The sequence below is a fragment of the Haliaeetus albicilla genome, chromosome 7 (genome assembly GCF_947461875.1).
Source record: "Haliaeetus albicilla chromosome 7, bHalAlb1.1, whole genome shotgun sequence".
In the NCBI taxonomy this organism is placed as follows: Eukaryota; Metazoa; Chordata; class Aves; order Accipitriformes; family Accipitridae; genus Haliaeetus; species Haliaeetus albicilla.
In genome coordinates this window covers 32,561,283-32,577,671 of record NC_091489.1, presented here as the reverse complement: position 1 = coordinate 32,577,671, position 16,389 = coordinate 32,561,283, and the positions used below count along the sequence as shown (strand labels likewise).

The following is a 16,389-nucleotide window of genomic DNA, read 5'->3' as shown; positions in this document are numbered from 1 at the left end:
GATGTGCCATTAAGAGTCTGTTGTAAGCTCACAGTCTGATTTGCAGGAGCTGAGTATCTGGTACAGTCCAAGAAGGAAAAAATTATGACTGTTGCTGCATCATCATTGAAATGGTTTATTTTTCTTTGCTGCAAAAATGCAAATGAGTTTACTAGAATGAAATACTTAAAGGTAATGGGAATAGTGAGTGTTTGCAATAATTAAAATCAGGTAAATTGAAACCTTTAGCAGTAAGCATCCCGTATGACTTTGTAATTCAAAAAATTGCAGCAAAACATGTCTCTCAAACAGGTAAGATAGACCAAAATAACACTAGCATGGCCAAAAAGGATCTCTCTCTCTCTCTTTTTTTTTTTCCTCCTGATGAGTGTGTCTGAAATGTTGCAATAATAAACAGCTCATTAGTCAGATGTTTTCAATTATAGCTTTCTGTGTGTCATCTGTTATTTTTATATGGGGTGGGTAGTTGGTGCCTTCAGCATTACAGACTGTCTGGATGTACATACTTCCACCACCTAAAAAAATGCATTAAAATGCAAGTGATCGTACTCTAGCCCTTATGGAGCACTTCAAAAAGCATAGTGGGCATTCATGCAATATCTCTCATTCAGCTCATTCCAAGCATCTTAGATTTTTACAAATTATGTATAAATGAATAGCTGATTGTACCTCAACCTCCGAAATAACCCTATTAAAATAACTCTACACAGCAATTCAGAATTTGAAGAACAATGCGTACAAGATTTATAGATAAGTGAAAATTAAGCTGCTGTTCCAGCTATTCCTGCCCTTATGTCCTGTGCAACCTGCTGTAGAAATCATTTAATTCTAAGACTTTTTATAGTTCCAGTAGTCTCATACAGACCAAAGAAAATGAGTTAACAAAAGTAACATGAAAATGAGAAAAGTTTCTTTTCTCTGCCATCTTTTCATCTCTTCCTTTAAAATTATGTTGAAGAAAATCTCAAAGTACTTTGAGAAAAGAAAAGCAGTGAAAGGAAATGTGTGTGGTTAAGGTCATTTTTAAAATAATGAACCATCTGCAGCTAATAAAAATAGATAAAAATGTTCATGAGTTAGAAAACATCTAGAGGAAAATTGTCCATGGGTGTAGCTTCTATGCATTTTGCCTTTTGTAAATTTTCATTTAAATTAAGATTTACACTGTGAGATATAAAATACTTTTGTGTTAATCGCAACCACATCCAAAAGGACTGAAAAATAACAGATTTGGTCTGATTTTGGTTAGGTGGTTTATACCATCACTTGGTTTTTGTTAGAGCACACAGTCTTGCAATCGATTTAAAACTTAAATACCATGAACCTAAAAAAAAATAAATCTGAGAAATATGGACATTGAGAAGGAGAACTAATCAAATATGCAGGCTGAATATTTGCTTAATGTTCTGTCATGAGAGCATGAGAGACCCAGGGAAGCTGGATTTGGATCACTGGAACTGTGAGAAAGGTCAGAAAAAGAGGAATGAGGTGGCCCTATTTTTGTCCCCAGGCTGCTTCTTAGCATGTACAGTTCATTCTCTTTGTATTTTATATAAAAGGCTGTTTTCACCAAATATGGCATTGAAGTTGACATCATTTGAGTATATCGCTCCCTTTCTCCCAGAAGTCAATCTGATTTTGTACTGTAAAGAGAAATAGCATTTTTAGCAAAGCTGGTGCTGAATATCTATCAGTAAGTTTATAGTGTTGTCTCCAGTAAATTCTTGTAACACAGGTGGTCACATCTGGTACAGAAATCATGGTGTCATAGAAAATTGTAGGTCGGAAGGGACCTATCAGCCTTGCTCTCCAGCACATCAGCTGCTCCCTCCGGCTTGGTGTCATCTGTGAACTTGCTAAGGATGTGTTATGTCCCCTTGATCTGGTTGCTGACATAATACTTGACCATTTTTGGGGGTGTCCATAAGTATTATAAAAACACTGATTAATAACATTTTATGTTTTTAAATATTACATGTCTTGCACTGTAGTTATTGTAGAAAGTCAACGTGAAATCTCTGAATTCATCCCACATTTTCAGAACTCAAAGTTAGAATTATATTTGGAAATACATATTGACACAGTCCTCTCCTTTCCGAAGTTAAATATCATTTGTACATGTATAGATTTGCTTACCTCTTACTTCTCTACCAAAGAAAAGTATGTTTTATGCAGGCACATATTCTCTCTTCCTCAAAAGTTTTACATCATAGAAAAAGAAGTAGCTTAACTGTTCTTCATAACCTGTTCCTGGTAAACTTGATGTATTGATGTTCTTACTTCAGGCACGGAATTAGATTAAGCTATTTTGGGAAAAGCAATTGTTGTTCCGGAATAAATGTTTCACAGAGAGAGTTAATCAGGATTGACTGTTTGATGTATAATTTATGATATCCTTTCATCCCTGATAATTTCTATGGGAAGAATAGCCCTTGGTTTTTAGTTGCATCTGAGGCATTCAGTATTGCTGCATGTACCAAGCAAGATCTGTCCTAGATGTCAGTGGATGTCTCAGATCTCCTTCCCTAGGGACTGACTTTTCGTCTAAAGCATTTCTGATACCTTTACCTAATACTCTAGAAATATTCCACCATATTAACTGAGCAGATGGTCAATTTAAGACCAGTTTAGATTACTGAGGGTAATTTTTTAAGAAACATCCTTTTGTGTTGTACACACTGACTTAGTTTGCACAAAAATGGTCTTGATGACTGGGGTGTTTAAACAAGATATTGGTTCTATTTCTGTGCATAGGTTGCCATGGTGATATCACGCAAAATTTGGAATCCATTCTGAAATCCTAGAAATTAGGAAAAATTTTAAAGAAGAAGTATTTGCAAATATTTTGGTCATAGATTGATCTGATACACTTTTGTGAAATGTATGAAGACACATTTGTATTAACACCATAGTGCAGTTTTTATCTTCATTAGACTAAATGTATTTCTGGTTTAATGGTAATGAATTTGGTAAGAATGACTTGATATAAATGAATATATTTAAATATCAAACTTCCTGTGAATTCTGTGTAATAATAGAAAAGAGAGTTTGGAGAATACTGTTTTGAGTATCTTTGATGTAGTAATTGGAGTATATTCATTTCACATGACTGTCATTAAGGAAGACAGACAAAATCCTGTCGTTGAGTTTTGTAGGTGTGATTCCCATGTATGGACATTCTCTTTAATCAGTGAAAGGGATTGCTGAAAGATAAACTTGATAGTTTTGACTTTGGTCTCAACAAAGGAGGGAGAGAGAGAAGAAAGACGTGTTTCTTTGAAGGACGAGTCTGTCAATCCACTTGATGGGAAGTTCTTAGTCCTGTACTGTTGCTAGGTGATGTGTGACAGAAAGGGTATTTGAACCAGCTTTGAAATCTGTATTGGGATTTCTAACAGTAAATTTAAGCTGGTTAGCAAGAGCACTTTGTTTCTGAGGGTCACGCTGGTGTACTGCAACGGTTCACAGCTGCTTAAGAGGCAATGCAGAGTGAGGGACCCTCCCTTTGCAAGGAGAGTTTTGGGGTGTAACACTTGCTGTGGGATTGTCTCACCTCCAGAAGTTAGATTTCTCCTGTAAACGGCTTGCACCTGCACTTGGTGTACTTGCTAGGCAGAGAACAGACTGTCAGGTGTGTAATTTATTCCTCTCTGACACAGGTGGGGAAATACCTGCCTAGGGAGGTGTTTCACTTCTTGCTTGGCTGTAGATGCAGATGGAGTGACTGAACAAGATGAGACACTTAACCGGTAGAGACAAAGATAAGAAGCAACTCTTAAGCATCATCATGAACCCAAGAAGTCTTGCAGACCAGAACTGTGTGCTTTAACTACCACAGCTGGTACAAAATCATTTCAACAGAGTATTAGAAAGCAATTCCTACCCTTATTTGGTCTTCTGTGCTGGGCAGCTTCCACTACAGAGTTCAGTTGGATCACCTCAGCGGAGCTGGGGCTTGGGAAGTCTGTGGAAGTCCTTAGCTAGTCATAGGGGTAAGTGGTCTGATTTTAAGAGACACTTAGTGTTTCTTACTTATACTGCCCTTACAACAGCAACTTAATCTGGTGCTTAAAGTGTTAAGATCTGCTATTTTGAGATGTGGGTCGAATACATGAAATATACATGCTATATATATATGTATGTACATACATTTTTGTTGATAAACACTCTGTGATAAGGCATTCCTGAAGATAAGACGTCGTTCTATTTGAAGAAGATCTGTGGGAGTTTCGCCTTCGACAGAGTCACAATGTAAGGTCCTATTTTAGCAAGGTTCTTTGTATAATTTAAGCACGAACTTGAGTTTTGTGCTTTGGAAAACTCTTTGCATATGTAGCTAGCTAGCTAATTACTCTTCTCCCCCCCCCCCCCCCCCCCCCCCCCCCCGTCTCCCCCGTCTCCCCTCTCCTGGGGTACACAGAGAGCTAGAAAAATATAAATGCAGTTTTGAATGCTTGGAAATCTTATTCTGAAGAGCATGAAACTACGATGAAAGTCTGTTGCCATTTTTGTTTCAGATCTCTCCTGAAGTTATCGTGACACAAATATAACAATTTGGAATTATGATACAGAGTCTAAGGAATTCTGAAGTACCCTTATAGCTATGTAATATAGTTTCAAAATCTACAGCAAAATGTGTAATTTGTCCGACTCTGCCTTACTGAAAGAAACTTTTGCTTCATTATATACAGTGTTTTAAAGTAAGGAGTATAGCACATATTTAGTACCAGAAACAGGAAGCATTTGGAAATTGCAAGTCAGATTGACAGAAGTAATGAAAATAGCTGATAAACACTGAGGTTTTGTGTAGGGTTTGGTGGAGGTTTGGTTTGGGGTTGTTTTGCTGGGGTTTTTTTAAGACATCTACTTTTGGGGGGCTTTGGGACCCCTTTTATGGCTATAGCTTCAGTAGGACTCAAGTATTTAATTGACATCTTAAAGACAATGTTTTACTGCATGAGATGTGTGAGAAAATAATTTCAGATGATAGCTGTTAGGGGGCAGGGAGTATATGGCATTTTGCATGCACAGGAGTGAATATTGTATAGATAATATAGTACACACTGTATATCATCTATACATGTAGAGTAGTCCATAATGACTCCTTTAGATTTTTTGCATTGTAAATTAATGTCTTCAAACACTGAAAAATTTCTTATACTTTAATTGCACAACTGTTCTAGCAACTCAGAAGTTCTGGCTATCTTTTGATATCACAGTTTGGCCATCACATTGTCTGTAACTATTAAAACCTGAGGAAAATCTTTAGCATTGGACAGGTTCTTTTACTGTTTCATTTAGGTCTGGGATCAGAGGCAGCTGCTCTCAGAGATGGTGCTGCAGCTTTGAGAAGCATTAGTAACAAAAGGTGGTGCATTACATCTGAGGTGAAGCCTTGCCTGACCTGCTGCCCCTTGGTGTGTTTAAATCAATGTTGGAGTTTTACTGAACTGCAGGGCAGCCTTTTATATATATGTATGGCAATGTATTAAAAAAGCAGAAAATTTTTGCAGACAGATGGTTTGTTGCAAGTTTTCAGAAAAAAAGTTTAAAAGAGCTGGAGATACTATTAAAAGATGTTACAGCATTTACTGTAATGTGCAGAGCACAGGCTAATTGGGATTTCAGTGTTAAGAGCTACATTTTAATAACACCAACCACAGCTGAAAGCAGTCTTCACTGTGATTTGTCATTAATGTGGCTGAGTAGCCTCTTTAAGTTTACATTATTTTTATGATTTCCAGCAAAAGGAAAATACAATAGGAGAAAGTTTTGGAAGTCTGATTGAAATATATTTTTATCCATCTGTCTGCAGGGTCCTGGTTTCTAACAAAACATGATTATTCAGTGTTTGGTCATTGAAGTTGTGAGAATTCCATAAGCTTTTAATTTTTTGTGTGTGTTTCTTGCTATTTTTTGTATTTCCTGTTTTTGTTTTGGATTGATTTAAAGTATATTTTCTTCTGACAGTTTTGTCAAGACAGCAGGACCAAATAGGGAAGGCTTTTTACCAAATGAGCAGATAGTCCTCTGGCCAACTCCTGCCTCAATTTGACATGGTTAAGCTGATTTTTAATGGATTCTAAAGCTGTTTGTGCTGCCAATACCATCTTTGTCACCTCCTCTGCGTTTGCATGCTCACAATTTACATCTCCCTCCGGGAATCTGTCAGCACTTTAACCACAGAGGTGTCCCATCAGAAACACTGGCTTTCCTGACCTGGTTTCAGGGCAAGTATTCAGGCAGTCCTTGAGCTGAAGATCCTGCTAGACTTCAGTGGAAGGGAAAAAGCAAGCTGACACCTAGACCTTTTGAGTAAAAGAGGCAAAAGAATGCTCCTTTGTCAGAAAACATCAAAGCAGACAAATCATTGCGCTAGGAAGGGAACTTCCATGAGTTACATGGGCATTGTCAATAGCCTGCTGTTCATTGAGCATCCCATGGGCATGTTCCCTAATGTGCTAGAGCATCAGTAGCTCAGATGTTCAAAAAATTACTATGATTAATATTTAATAGGTATAATTGTTCTGAATGTCTCTCAAAGAGTTCAGTATTTTCATAATAAGGCCCTAGTCTATCAAACAGCTTATGCCAAAAACCAATCTGTCCGCTCATGAGCCAGTATATCAAATGCAGCTCCAAAGAGCAGCAGACTTTCAGGCTCGTTCCCCAAAACGGAATTATCGAAATCAAAGTAATCCGATTTACATAAAAGAAGCTAAATTTGGTCTTGCTGCTTGGTTTTTTTTCCATGTGCTTTCCTATCATCTCCACAGGAAAACTTGCTGACATTTTAAAAAGGGCTTTGATTCATAGAGCTTCAACAGTCTTCAAGATTTTGATAAAGGGTATTTTGCTCATCTCCTTAGTAGTGTTCACAGCTAAGTGTGGTAATAAGGGAGCAGAGCTGTTCATGAGGAATGTGAAGAGCTCACAGTGTGCGTTGGTATCTAAGTTTGAGAACTTTGGATCTAAGGACCAGATAATATAACCTAGATCATCAGCTAAGGGCTAAGTTGTCACTGACAAGTCGAAATGTATCTGTCATCCTTAAAGGGTAAATACACCTATGGCAGGGGTCAACAAGTGTGTGAATCCTGTTAGTATCAAAATTATTCTCTTCCACTGAACTTATAATAAAAGTATCTCTTAAGTTTGTGGAGCACGTTGCAGGTAACACTGAGATAGCCAAGGATATGCAGTGTATGCCCTTTATTAATAGGTGCTAGATGGTGTCCAGATAATGTATTGCTGTAAGGGACTGTGCGCTTCAAATTTTGTTAGACAACTCTTAAACAGAATAGAATAATTTAACATTTTACACATCCAAACCCAGCAACCCAAAGAGGATGGTCTGTCTAATGTCTTGCCTTTAAAACCTGGAGAAAAATCCTGTCATTTGGAAGACCAAATTCATACTCGCATTACCTGATTGGCCACTTAGTCTGCACTTCTAAAAACCCTACTGAGCCAGTTCCAGATAACTTCTCTTTTGATGAATTTGCTTTGAAAAAACATCCCATTTCAAATATGTTTCATTTTTATTCTGTGATGCATGGCTAATGCGTATCTTAGACTAATTAGAGTATGATCCATCATAGAGACATCCTGCAGGTGACTATAAATACGAAGGGAGAAGTTTATCTTCCTTCTTTTGTTGATATAATTGCAGTTCATCACCAAGAGTGAACGTGAGCAAGAGGTTCAGCCAGGGAAAGGAAGAAAGGAATGACAAATATGTGAAAGAGAATAAAACCAGATAGACAGTCCTGTTCAGTTTGAGTTCAGAAAGAATGATGCTCTTCCCAGACAGGCCCTTGAAGGGTAGCATTTATCAGTCTGATTTGGGGTTTGAAACAGTAGAGAGTAAAAAGCGGATGAATTATCATCTCCCAGAGAAATTAAACTAAGCTTTGTAACATTCAGCCTTTAAATAAAAGAGAAGGTAACCCATCTAGTAATGTACCACCACTAACTTAGGATCTTCAGGGCATTTCTCTAGCTTTTCTCCTCAATGTAAATTATACAATTTCTTTGTCTTTCTCCTTCAAATCCTCATCTCTGGAATGCAACTACTATTTTTATATCCCTCTTCTGTTTTTCTCTTATGTGAAAGCCTGTCATTAACTTGTTTACGCATGAAATCGTCTTTGTCTCAGAGCACAATCATATTCCTTCTTTACAGAGCCCTCAGATAGGATTATTCTGTCTGTTTTCCTGCAACGCTTGCCATCATACCCAGTATTTAATGAGGCTCAGCATTTTATGATAGACAGCCTTGCACTTTCTTTCCAGTTAATGCACCACACTTCAAAATGCTCTCCTAACCCTTGTGAAGTATTTGGTGGACATACACATAACTCCATTGCCTACAAGCAGATACGATACCAATCAGGGGATGCCCTTTAGACTGAGGTCTTGTTGATGTAGGATTTCCTGCAAGAGACATAAAAAATGGCCCTTTTTGTCATCTTAAGCTTATTGTCCTGTTATACTAAATTTAATTTGTAACAGTTGGTAGAGATTTAGATTCTTATTCAAAAGTTATTAAATATTAAGAAGTACCATAGACACTAAATGTGCAGACAGTGGGGGGAAAATGTTCATGTGAGAGTGAAATGTAAACCGCAGTATATATTTGTGTCAGTTTTGAAATCATTTGATCTCTGCACAGAATTTGTCATCCCATAGTGATACTATTTGCTGGCCATTTTTTCATATTTGTACCAGACTGAAAAAAACTTGCCTTTTAGGAAACTCGAGCTTTCAGATTATACTGGCCCTATTCAAAGGATTGAATTCAGTCATGCAGGGCTTCTTTTTATCTGTCTTTGCCTTTATAAGCTTCATCTTGAGGCCAAGGACCAAGCAGTCTTCTTAGTTTGAAAAACACTGAGTGTATTTCTTAGAAATACTGCAGCCTTTTAGAAACTAGTAGAGTTACAAAATAACCTGAGTTTTTTTTCTCACATACTTATGCTACCAATAAAGCTGAGGTTCAGGCTATTAACAGCTGATAAAAATCATTGACTATATCTTTCCTTCACAGAAATGTCATGTAGTCATTTCTATATTAAGCATTGGAACAGGCTGCCCAGGGAAGCGCTTGAGTTGCCATCCCTGGAGGTACTTAAAAGACATGTAGATGTGGTGCTTAGGGAATGGTTTAGTGGTGGACTTGGCAGCGTTAGGTTAATCATTGGACTCAATGATCTTAAAGGTCTTTTCCAACCTAAATGATTCTATGATTCTATATTGGATATAAACCTGAAAAAAAAGACCAAAACCTCAATATAAATGGAATGCATCTCATGAGTTAAATAATACATGCCCTTTTGAACATGAAGAAGAAAGAAGAGGGCATCACCAAAATTCCATTATTCATTTCATAGTGTTTAAGACAGTTAATTCCAGACAGTCGTCTTAATTCTTCAGGAAAAACTAAGTTCTCAGTTTGAGTTTTATCTAAAATCCATTAAAATCATAGAGAATGTCTCTGCTGAGGCCCGTAGCCTTTGGACAAACTGTTATTTTGACAAGCAAAACAGTTTATGTATGCTTAACTTCTGAGGCAGAATAACTGAGAGTAGGAGTGTGCAGCCATCAACTGGACAGCTTTTAGTCTGTACCAATACAGAGCTCAAAGGCTTTGAGGGATTTACAGTAGTGATTTTCTTTTTATTCTGGGTTAATAACTTCAAATGAATAATTAACTGGATCAGAACCTAACACCATCATGTTTAAAATGTTCAAATAACACAAGTTTTCAAAATTGCAGTATTTGCAAAAATAATCACCCCTTTTAGTGTAAATATTTGCAAAAGATTTTTCACTATTTTGTAATGTATTTACCTGCAGGATCCAAAACTGCGTGAACTGTTGGATACTGGGAACCTAGGAGGTCGACTGGAAAATCGAATGATAACTGTTGTCTATGGTCCAGACCTGGTCAATATATCATACTTGAACTTGGTGGCATTCCAAGAGGATATAGCAAAGGTAATATACATTCATCTGTGTCATATAAAATTAATGTTTTTGAAGTGTTGCTTTGAGATGTGGATAAAGGAGATAAAAGTGGAGATTGTTATGAAATGAACCTCAGTTCTGTTATAGAGCTGTGCCACTCAGTACCCAAGAAGAAATGCGCAATCATTTGGGGGGGGGGGGCGGTTTATTCAGCAAAGTTTATGCCCCTGATATGTGTGCTTATCTTCAGAACATTGCTTGTAAAGCCCAAATAAGTATTGTGAAAACAATGGTACATGCAAATTTTTACTCAGCTATAAGATGTATACTGTGACTCTCTGAACACAGTTCAATATCTTTCAGTAGTTATCACCCTTTTATGCTTGTTCTAAGTGTGTGTGAATTATGGATCATCTGTGAGAACAAAGTTTGTAAACAGCTGACTTTTTAAGGTTGGCCTATATCAGAGTAGTGGGAATCTACAGCTCTACCTTGTATACTCAAGTTTGTCAGCAATCAGGCACCTTGGTTAACTTGCATACATGAATGTTTCTGTTCATGTTTGAAGGTCAATTTTAAGCATCGTATTTTGCCTACTGATAGCCCTTGATAAGAATTGTGTAGTCAACGTCATTACCTTAGCAAAGTATTTTTTCCATGCAGGTATACAGTCATTTCATTTCTGTCCAACACACCACATAAAACACAGTTGTGCTTGCTAAGCAAGTTCCAATTGATATTAGTACATGTTTTGGGTTTGGTTTTTTTTCTTCTTCCAATTTCTGTACAACTCAATTGTGTTTAATAAAGTGGGAGCTCTTTGCTTTATCTATTCCAAATTGGCATTCAAAAGCTGCTACTCTTTCCACTTCCATTGTATGGGTCACTCTGATTACAGCCTCCAGATAACCACACACAGAACACACTTCCGTACAGTTTGCCTTCTCAAGACCACTAGATTGTGCTAAAAAGAGTTTTTCTGTAGACTGCTGTTATTTAAAAACAGTAAGGAGTTATTTTGTCACCTCACAGGTAACAAGGATGATCACACCAGGTGAAAAAAGGTCATAGGATGAATGCCTTAAGCTAGGAGGATATATTTTTGCTTGCTAGGTTTCTGTGTCTGCTAATCTTCATTAGCCAGTTGGTCAACTTGGCAAAACCACAATTTCCACTGTTTCTTCGATACGAAAGAATAGAAACAAAATCTGTTTGTGGTGGTCGGTGGACTGCTGAGTGGGAAGTGCTATCCTCAGACTTGAAAACGCACAGCTATACTCTACAGGGCTGGTTAAGAAATCTTAATGCAGCAAAAGTGAAAGCAATTGAAACAACTCTTCAGGGGGGGAAAAACAACTAAGTATAAGATGGAAAATCAAAAGGTATGCTAAAGATTTACCAGCAAACATTTTTAGCCCTTACCAAGGAAGAGGGAAAATCACCCAAATCAGAGGCTTATGTCCTTCTTTTTCTCTTTCTTGTTTAGCCAGCAATCAGTGAACCATAATCTGTTTGATAAAACAGTGCAGAAAGTGGTATTTTAGGACCATTTTCTGTTTGGTGATGGAACCTTAAAAATACTGTAGATAAAATCATGTTTTAGAAGAGCTTGGCTGTTCTAAATCCTGAGTAACTCCTACGATCTGAGTAACTAAGAATCTAAGTCTTCCATGTTGTTTGTAAATGCGGTAGACCAAATTCCTATTTTATCAATCAGGCACTATAGCCTGGGGATGGGATTTTCAAAGCATTGCAAATTAGCTGTGCTTGCCCTGAAATTGTGCTAAATATCCTGATTGTTTCAATGAAAGCAGAGTTTGATCACTGTTGAATGCATCTAAAAATTCTTCTTGCTTTAACATGTTTTCCAATTCTATATGAGCCAGACCACAGAATCTGGTCCTTATCATCTCCAGGACCCATGTGGTGACTTGGAGGAGTCATTATAAATAAGCACATCAGGGAGGTCCAAGAAGGCATGTAAATACAAGATGTTTTCAACATCACACATGCAAATTTTGACCGTTCCTCTCACTGATATTGCAGGGAAAACAAGTGCCAATGAAAACCTTCCCCACCTTTCCCTTTTCAGTGCATGAATATTTTTCAGATTAACCCTTCATTTGTGATACCTTATTTTTCAAGTTGTGTGACAAATATTGATCAGTCCTCCCTTGGAGGAGAAAGGCAAAGTAAACTGTAATAGTCTGGGTGAGGCAGTTAAAATTATTTGATTATGTGGTTTTCTTCCTTTGCAGAAGGCTTCCTGTTCTGCTACAAACTCTGTTCATCACATCCACTGGCCAAGTTGTGCAAAAATTATGAAACTATGAGCCTTGGGCTATTCAGCTTGCTCCTAAGTGAACTAAATAAAGAGCTAGAAATGATGATGTAGTCACAATGTACTGTTTTATGTGCATTCCTCCAGGAGAAAGTAACTAATGTTTAAAGTACATTAGTGATGAGCTGAAGGGCACTCAGCAGCTGGTTTGTTCAAAGAATGCAGCTTAGCAAAGTATTACCTTAGCAAAGAAATTCATTAGGTAATGGTCTAAAAGGCAGATTGCTAGACACGTCTTGATGATGAAAAGAAGTAGCACTGATACAGTGCTTGCTTATTTTCAGATGGGTGTGCCTGTGCCTCTTTTGGGATAGGATTTGTGAGCATCCACAATCGTAGCACTGCAGAAGCCAGGATAAAGAAAGAAGTTTATTCTCAAACCCTATTCTGAGAGGATGCTCCTCTTCTCTGTCTCTGTTCCCAATGTGAAGTACAACCTGTGAACCTCTGTGTCTCCTCTACAGTATTTCATTCTCTTCCCAAATCCAGTAACTTCAAAATTGAACATCCCATCTTTCCCATCTCTTTCCTCTCATTCTCTTTTGTGCCTCTCATGCCAACTCTGTTCTCACCACACTGGTCCATCCTGGCCATACAGACCCCTATCCAGAGCCCAAGGAAATCTGTTTCTCCTCAGTTTGATGAGCTTTGGATCAGATCCATCACTAAGAGCTGATTAATTCCTCCATAAGTAAAATGATGTAGTCAGAGATGATTCACAAGTTGTGCTATATACTATGCTTTCCACCACGGGTCTTTATTTTTCCAGCTTCTTAGGCATATTCAAGAGATTGATCAGTATAACAAAATGGTAAAACAAACCGTATCAATTCGTGTCCATTTGATACATTTAAAAAAAAAATTTCATAAGGATGCCAAAAGTGTAGAATTTCAGCAGCTTGCTTTGTTAACCTCCCACCAAAAACAAATGTGCGAGAAACATTGCCTTCACACGTAGTCAGCTCTGATTTGAAGGAAGTGTTTTCAAGAATGTGCGCTGTCTTTTCTTATGAAAAAAAGTCTCATCTCTTCTGTTGAGATAAATGTCTTGCTGTATGTATCCTGATGCGTGTAACAGAGGAGAGAAATTACTTCACTGAGCAACAGATTTCCAAATGAACTGCTGCTTATACGCTACCTGCCAAAGCACAGAACAGTTAAATAATTTGTTAGTAAAGTTCACAGGAATGATAGAAATATGAATTGGTGTAACGGGACGTAGCCGAGAGGGGATCGAGTTCAGGGAGCTCTTATCATGATGGATGTTACTTGCTCAGAGTTGAATGTTGGAAGGCTGGGTTCTTCCGCTACCGAACAGGATCAGAGACTCCCAGTTTGCAAATGGTTTGTTGGCACTAGTACAGTCCTATTTCAAAATACCCAGATTTATATTTTCCTTTTGTATTGCAACTGTACAGGAGTCTGCAGCTACCATGGTGATGCAGAGGGTGTTATAGCCTTTCCACAGTAGGCTGTTTTCTTTCTACACACAAAAGCTTTCTACCCTGCAGAGCACTCTCACTGAGCACTGCCTTCTGGAATAGCTGCTGCTGGTAAAGACAGCTGCAGAGCGCATCATGCATGGAGTTAAAGAGTATGGGCTTTACTCTGTAGCATGCAGCAAAACCAAGGAAACAGAGCCATTTGGTAGCTAAAGCAGTGAGACGCATCTTGGCTCACAGCTTGGTGCAAGCCCATCAAAGTCAGTCCAAAGCGTCTCCTTTATTTCTTTGGGTCAGTGCTCAGGGCTGTTGTTTCCCCTCCTGCTGAGGGTTCAGACCAGTGACTGGAAAGATGATGTGATCCTTGGCATATTTTCTGATCTTGGTTTTTTGGCTGCAGCTCTGTGGTGGCTGGAACGAAGACCCTAAAATGGGAAAGGCAATGAGCAAGTGTTGCTTGTGACTTGTTGACTTGGCACCTGCATCGTCAGAAATGGCTCAGCCTGCAGGTAGCCCTTAGAATATTTGGCAAGAGCGATGTGATCGCTTTGAAGAGCCAGGAAAAGCTAGCAAAGGAACATGGCAAGACTGTTTATATAAATAATGCTTGTGACAGGCACATAATAGCTGAGTTCCCCTTATATTCCTGTCAACAAGCACTCGGACAAAGAGAAGGATGAGCTGGGGTGTGGGATACTCCTGAAGTGCCCTACTTCTGATTTCTACAAAATACTTCAGTTTTAAGCCCAGCAGAACCAGTAAGATCAAAACAAAGTCTACAAGCTCTCTCAAAAGCCAACATATTTTCAATTTCTAAATAATATTTTATATTGCTATTAATCTCTGCAGCCGTTAGTGTCACAGGGAGAAGTTTTAACTGCTACTATTAGTGCCTAAACAAAGAAGTGTTTACGAGATGAGCCTATTTTGAGCCTAGAAAAATGAGTTGCCAAGAAGAAAAAAAGACGCTGCACTTAATACGCTCTCTGTTCCAAGAGTCACAGCAAAGCAGTTGTGTTGCTAAAGAACCCAACTCCTTCTCTTGTTCTTTTTCACGCCCCTGGTTTTTTTTCACATTGGACCTAAGAAGGAAAAACAATTAAAGAAGAAAAATGGAAGTGGTCACGTGAGGTGGAGGGGAGGACTGTTTCAGCAACAGTGATTTGCCTGCAGAACAACAAATCTGTGTCTGAGGGAAGAAGGTTTCTCTGCCAGAAATAACAGTCATGGGGAGATGTGTTGTCTGAGCTGCTTAGGGGTGAGGTGGTAAATGGGGTGGACTTAAGGATCTGATAGCTGAGGGATATCAAAGGCCCATATAACAGTAGGCATATAGGTAGCCTTATCTCTTCCTCGCTGGGAGCAATTGTGTGAGACCGGTTTCAGGAACAAGATCTGATAACTTTGGGGAAAAAAACCTTAGCATGTTAAAAAAAAATAGAAAAAACCTATAACTTCAGAACCTCTATCAAATCAATCACCTAGTCACCTGATGTCACCTGAGGCTTTTTAGGTAAAACAAACCATAACCTCCAAAGTGACGTAGCAACATTTGTTTCATTGGAAGTCAATGATACTTTTCATCACTATCAATTTTTGTCAGAATGAAATCCCCCCCTTTTTTGTATTTTTCCTCAAGAAAAAGAAGAGACAAGGAGAGGGAATACCTCCCAGAGAGTATATGCATCTGAGAGGCTGTGTGGCAGTGGGAATTTTGGATCTCGTCTGATATGAAAGGAAACTCAATTTTAGTTTGAATGACAACTTGGAAAACTTCATCAAGTAAAAAAAAAAACCAAACCAAAACCAAAACACATTGTTTGCAAAGGCATTGCTTATTTATGTCCCTTTCTTTTAAAGGGGTGAAACAAAGCCAATCCAAAACTGCAGTTGTGATTAAAAAGGATTGCAACTAAAGATTGTAAATAAACACTGAGTTAGCAAGGAAAAATGCACTGAAGTTGTCGATGAAAAGCTGCAGAACAGACCTGCAAGGGAGGAGGGCGACAGGACAAGCAGTGAGAGTCTAAACTTCAGATTATAATCATGGATCAGCCTTGCTGGGAACCTAGGAAAGGTCAGAGACCTAAGGGAAGGACTTCAGCAACATGCATGGAAATGAGGAAAAGTAAGTCAGGAAAATAAAGAAAGGAAAAGTGAGGGAGAGCCATGGGAAGAGCAGTGCCTGCAGGCAGAGAAGGGAAGTTTCCTGTGAACAGCTGGAGGACATTTATTCCATACGTTGGGGTAGCAAGAGGGAAAAATAATTTAGTGAGGGATAGGACCACAGTGTAAGGATGTACAGTAGGGGGAAAAGGAGCTTTTCTATTTGGAGTTGCATCTTCTTCCTTATATATCAGAATAATTTAAAATTATTTCTATATATTTCTGCTGGTTTGGGGGTTTTTTGGCGTTTTTCTTGTGTTGACTGGTAAGATCTTAGAGCCAGTACTTACAGTTCTTAATTTGGTATCCACCATAAAAGATAAGGCGTGATATTTCTTGTCTGCATTACCTCATGTTCTGTAGAGAGAGTGATGCGGAGGCATTCACAACGAGCTCTTAGAAGAGGGGACATTGAAGCAAGAGACTTGCTGTGGTATGGTCTGTAGCCCACCCTGTCAGGTCTGTCTGTCT

At 38.4% G+C, this 16,389-nt stretch overlaps 1 protein-coding gene across 3 annotated transcripts in view; it reads left to right on the top strand.

The window, feature by feature from the left end:
* Positions 1 to 16,389, top strand: part of PLCB1 (phospholipase C beta 1) — a 412,892-nt gene that overhangs the window by 238,080 nt on the left and 158,423 nt on the right. For all 3 annotated transcript variants that reach the window (XM_069787592.1, XM_069787594.1, XM_069787593.1), the window contains exon 4: positions 9,859 to 9,999. In XM_069787592.1, the coding sequence (XP_069643693.1) occupies positions 9,859 to 9,999 (141 nt within the window). The remainder of the gene's footprint in view (positions 1 to 9,858; positions 10,000 to 16,389) is intronic.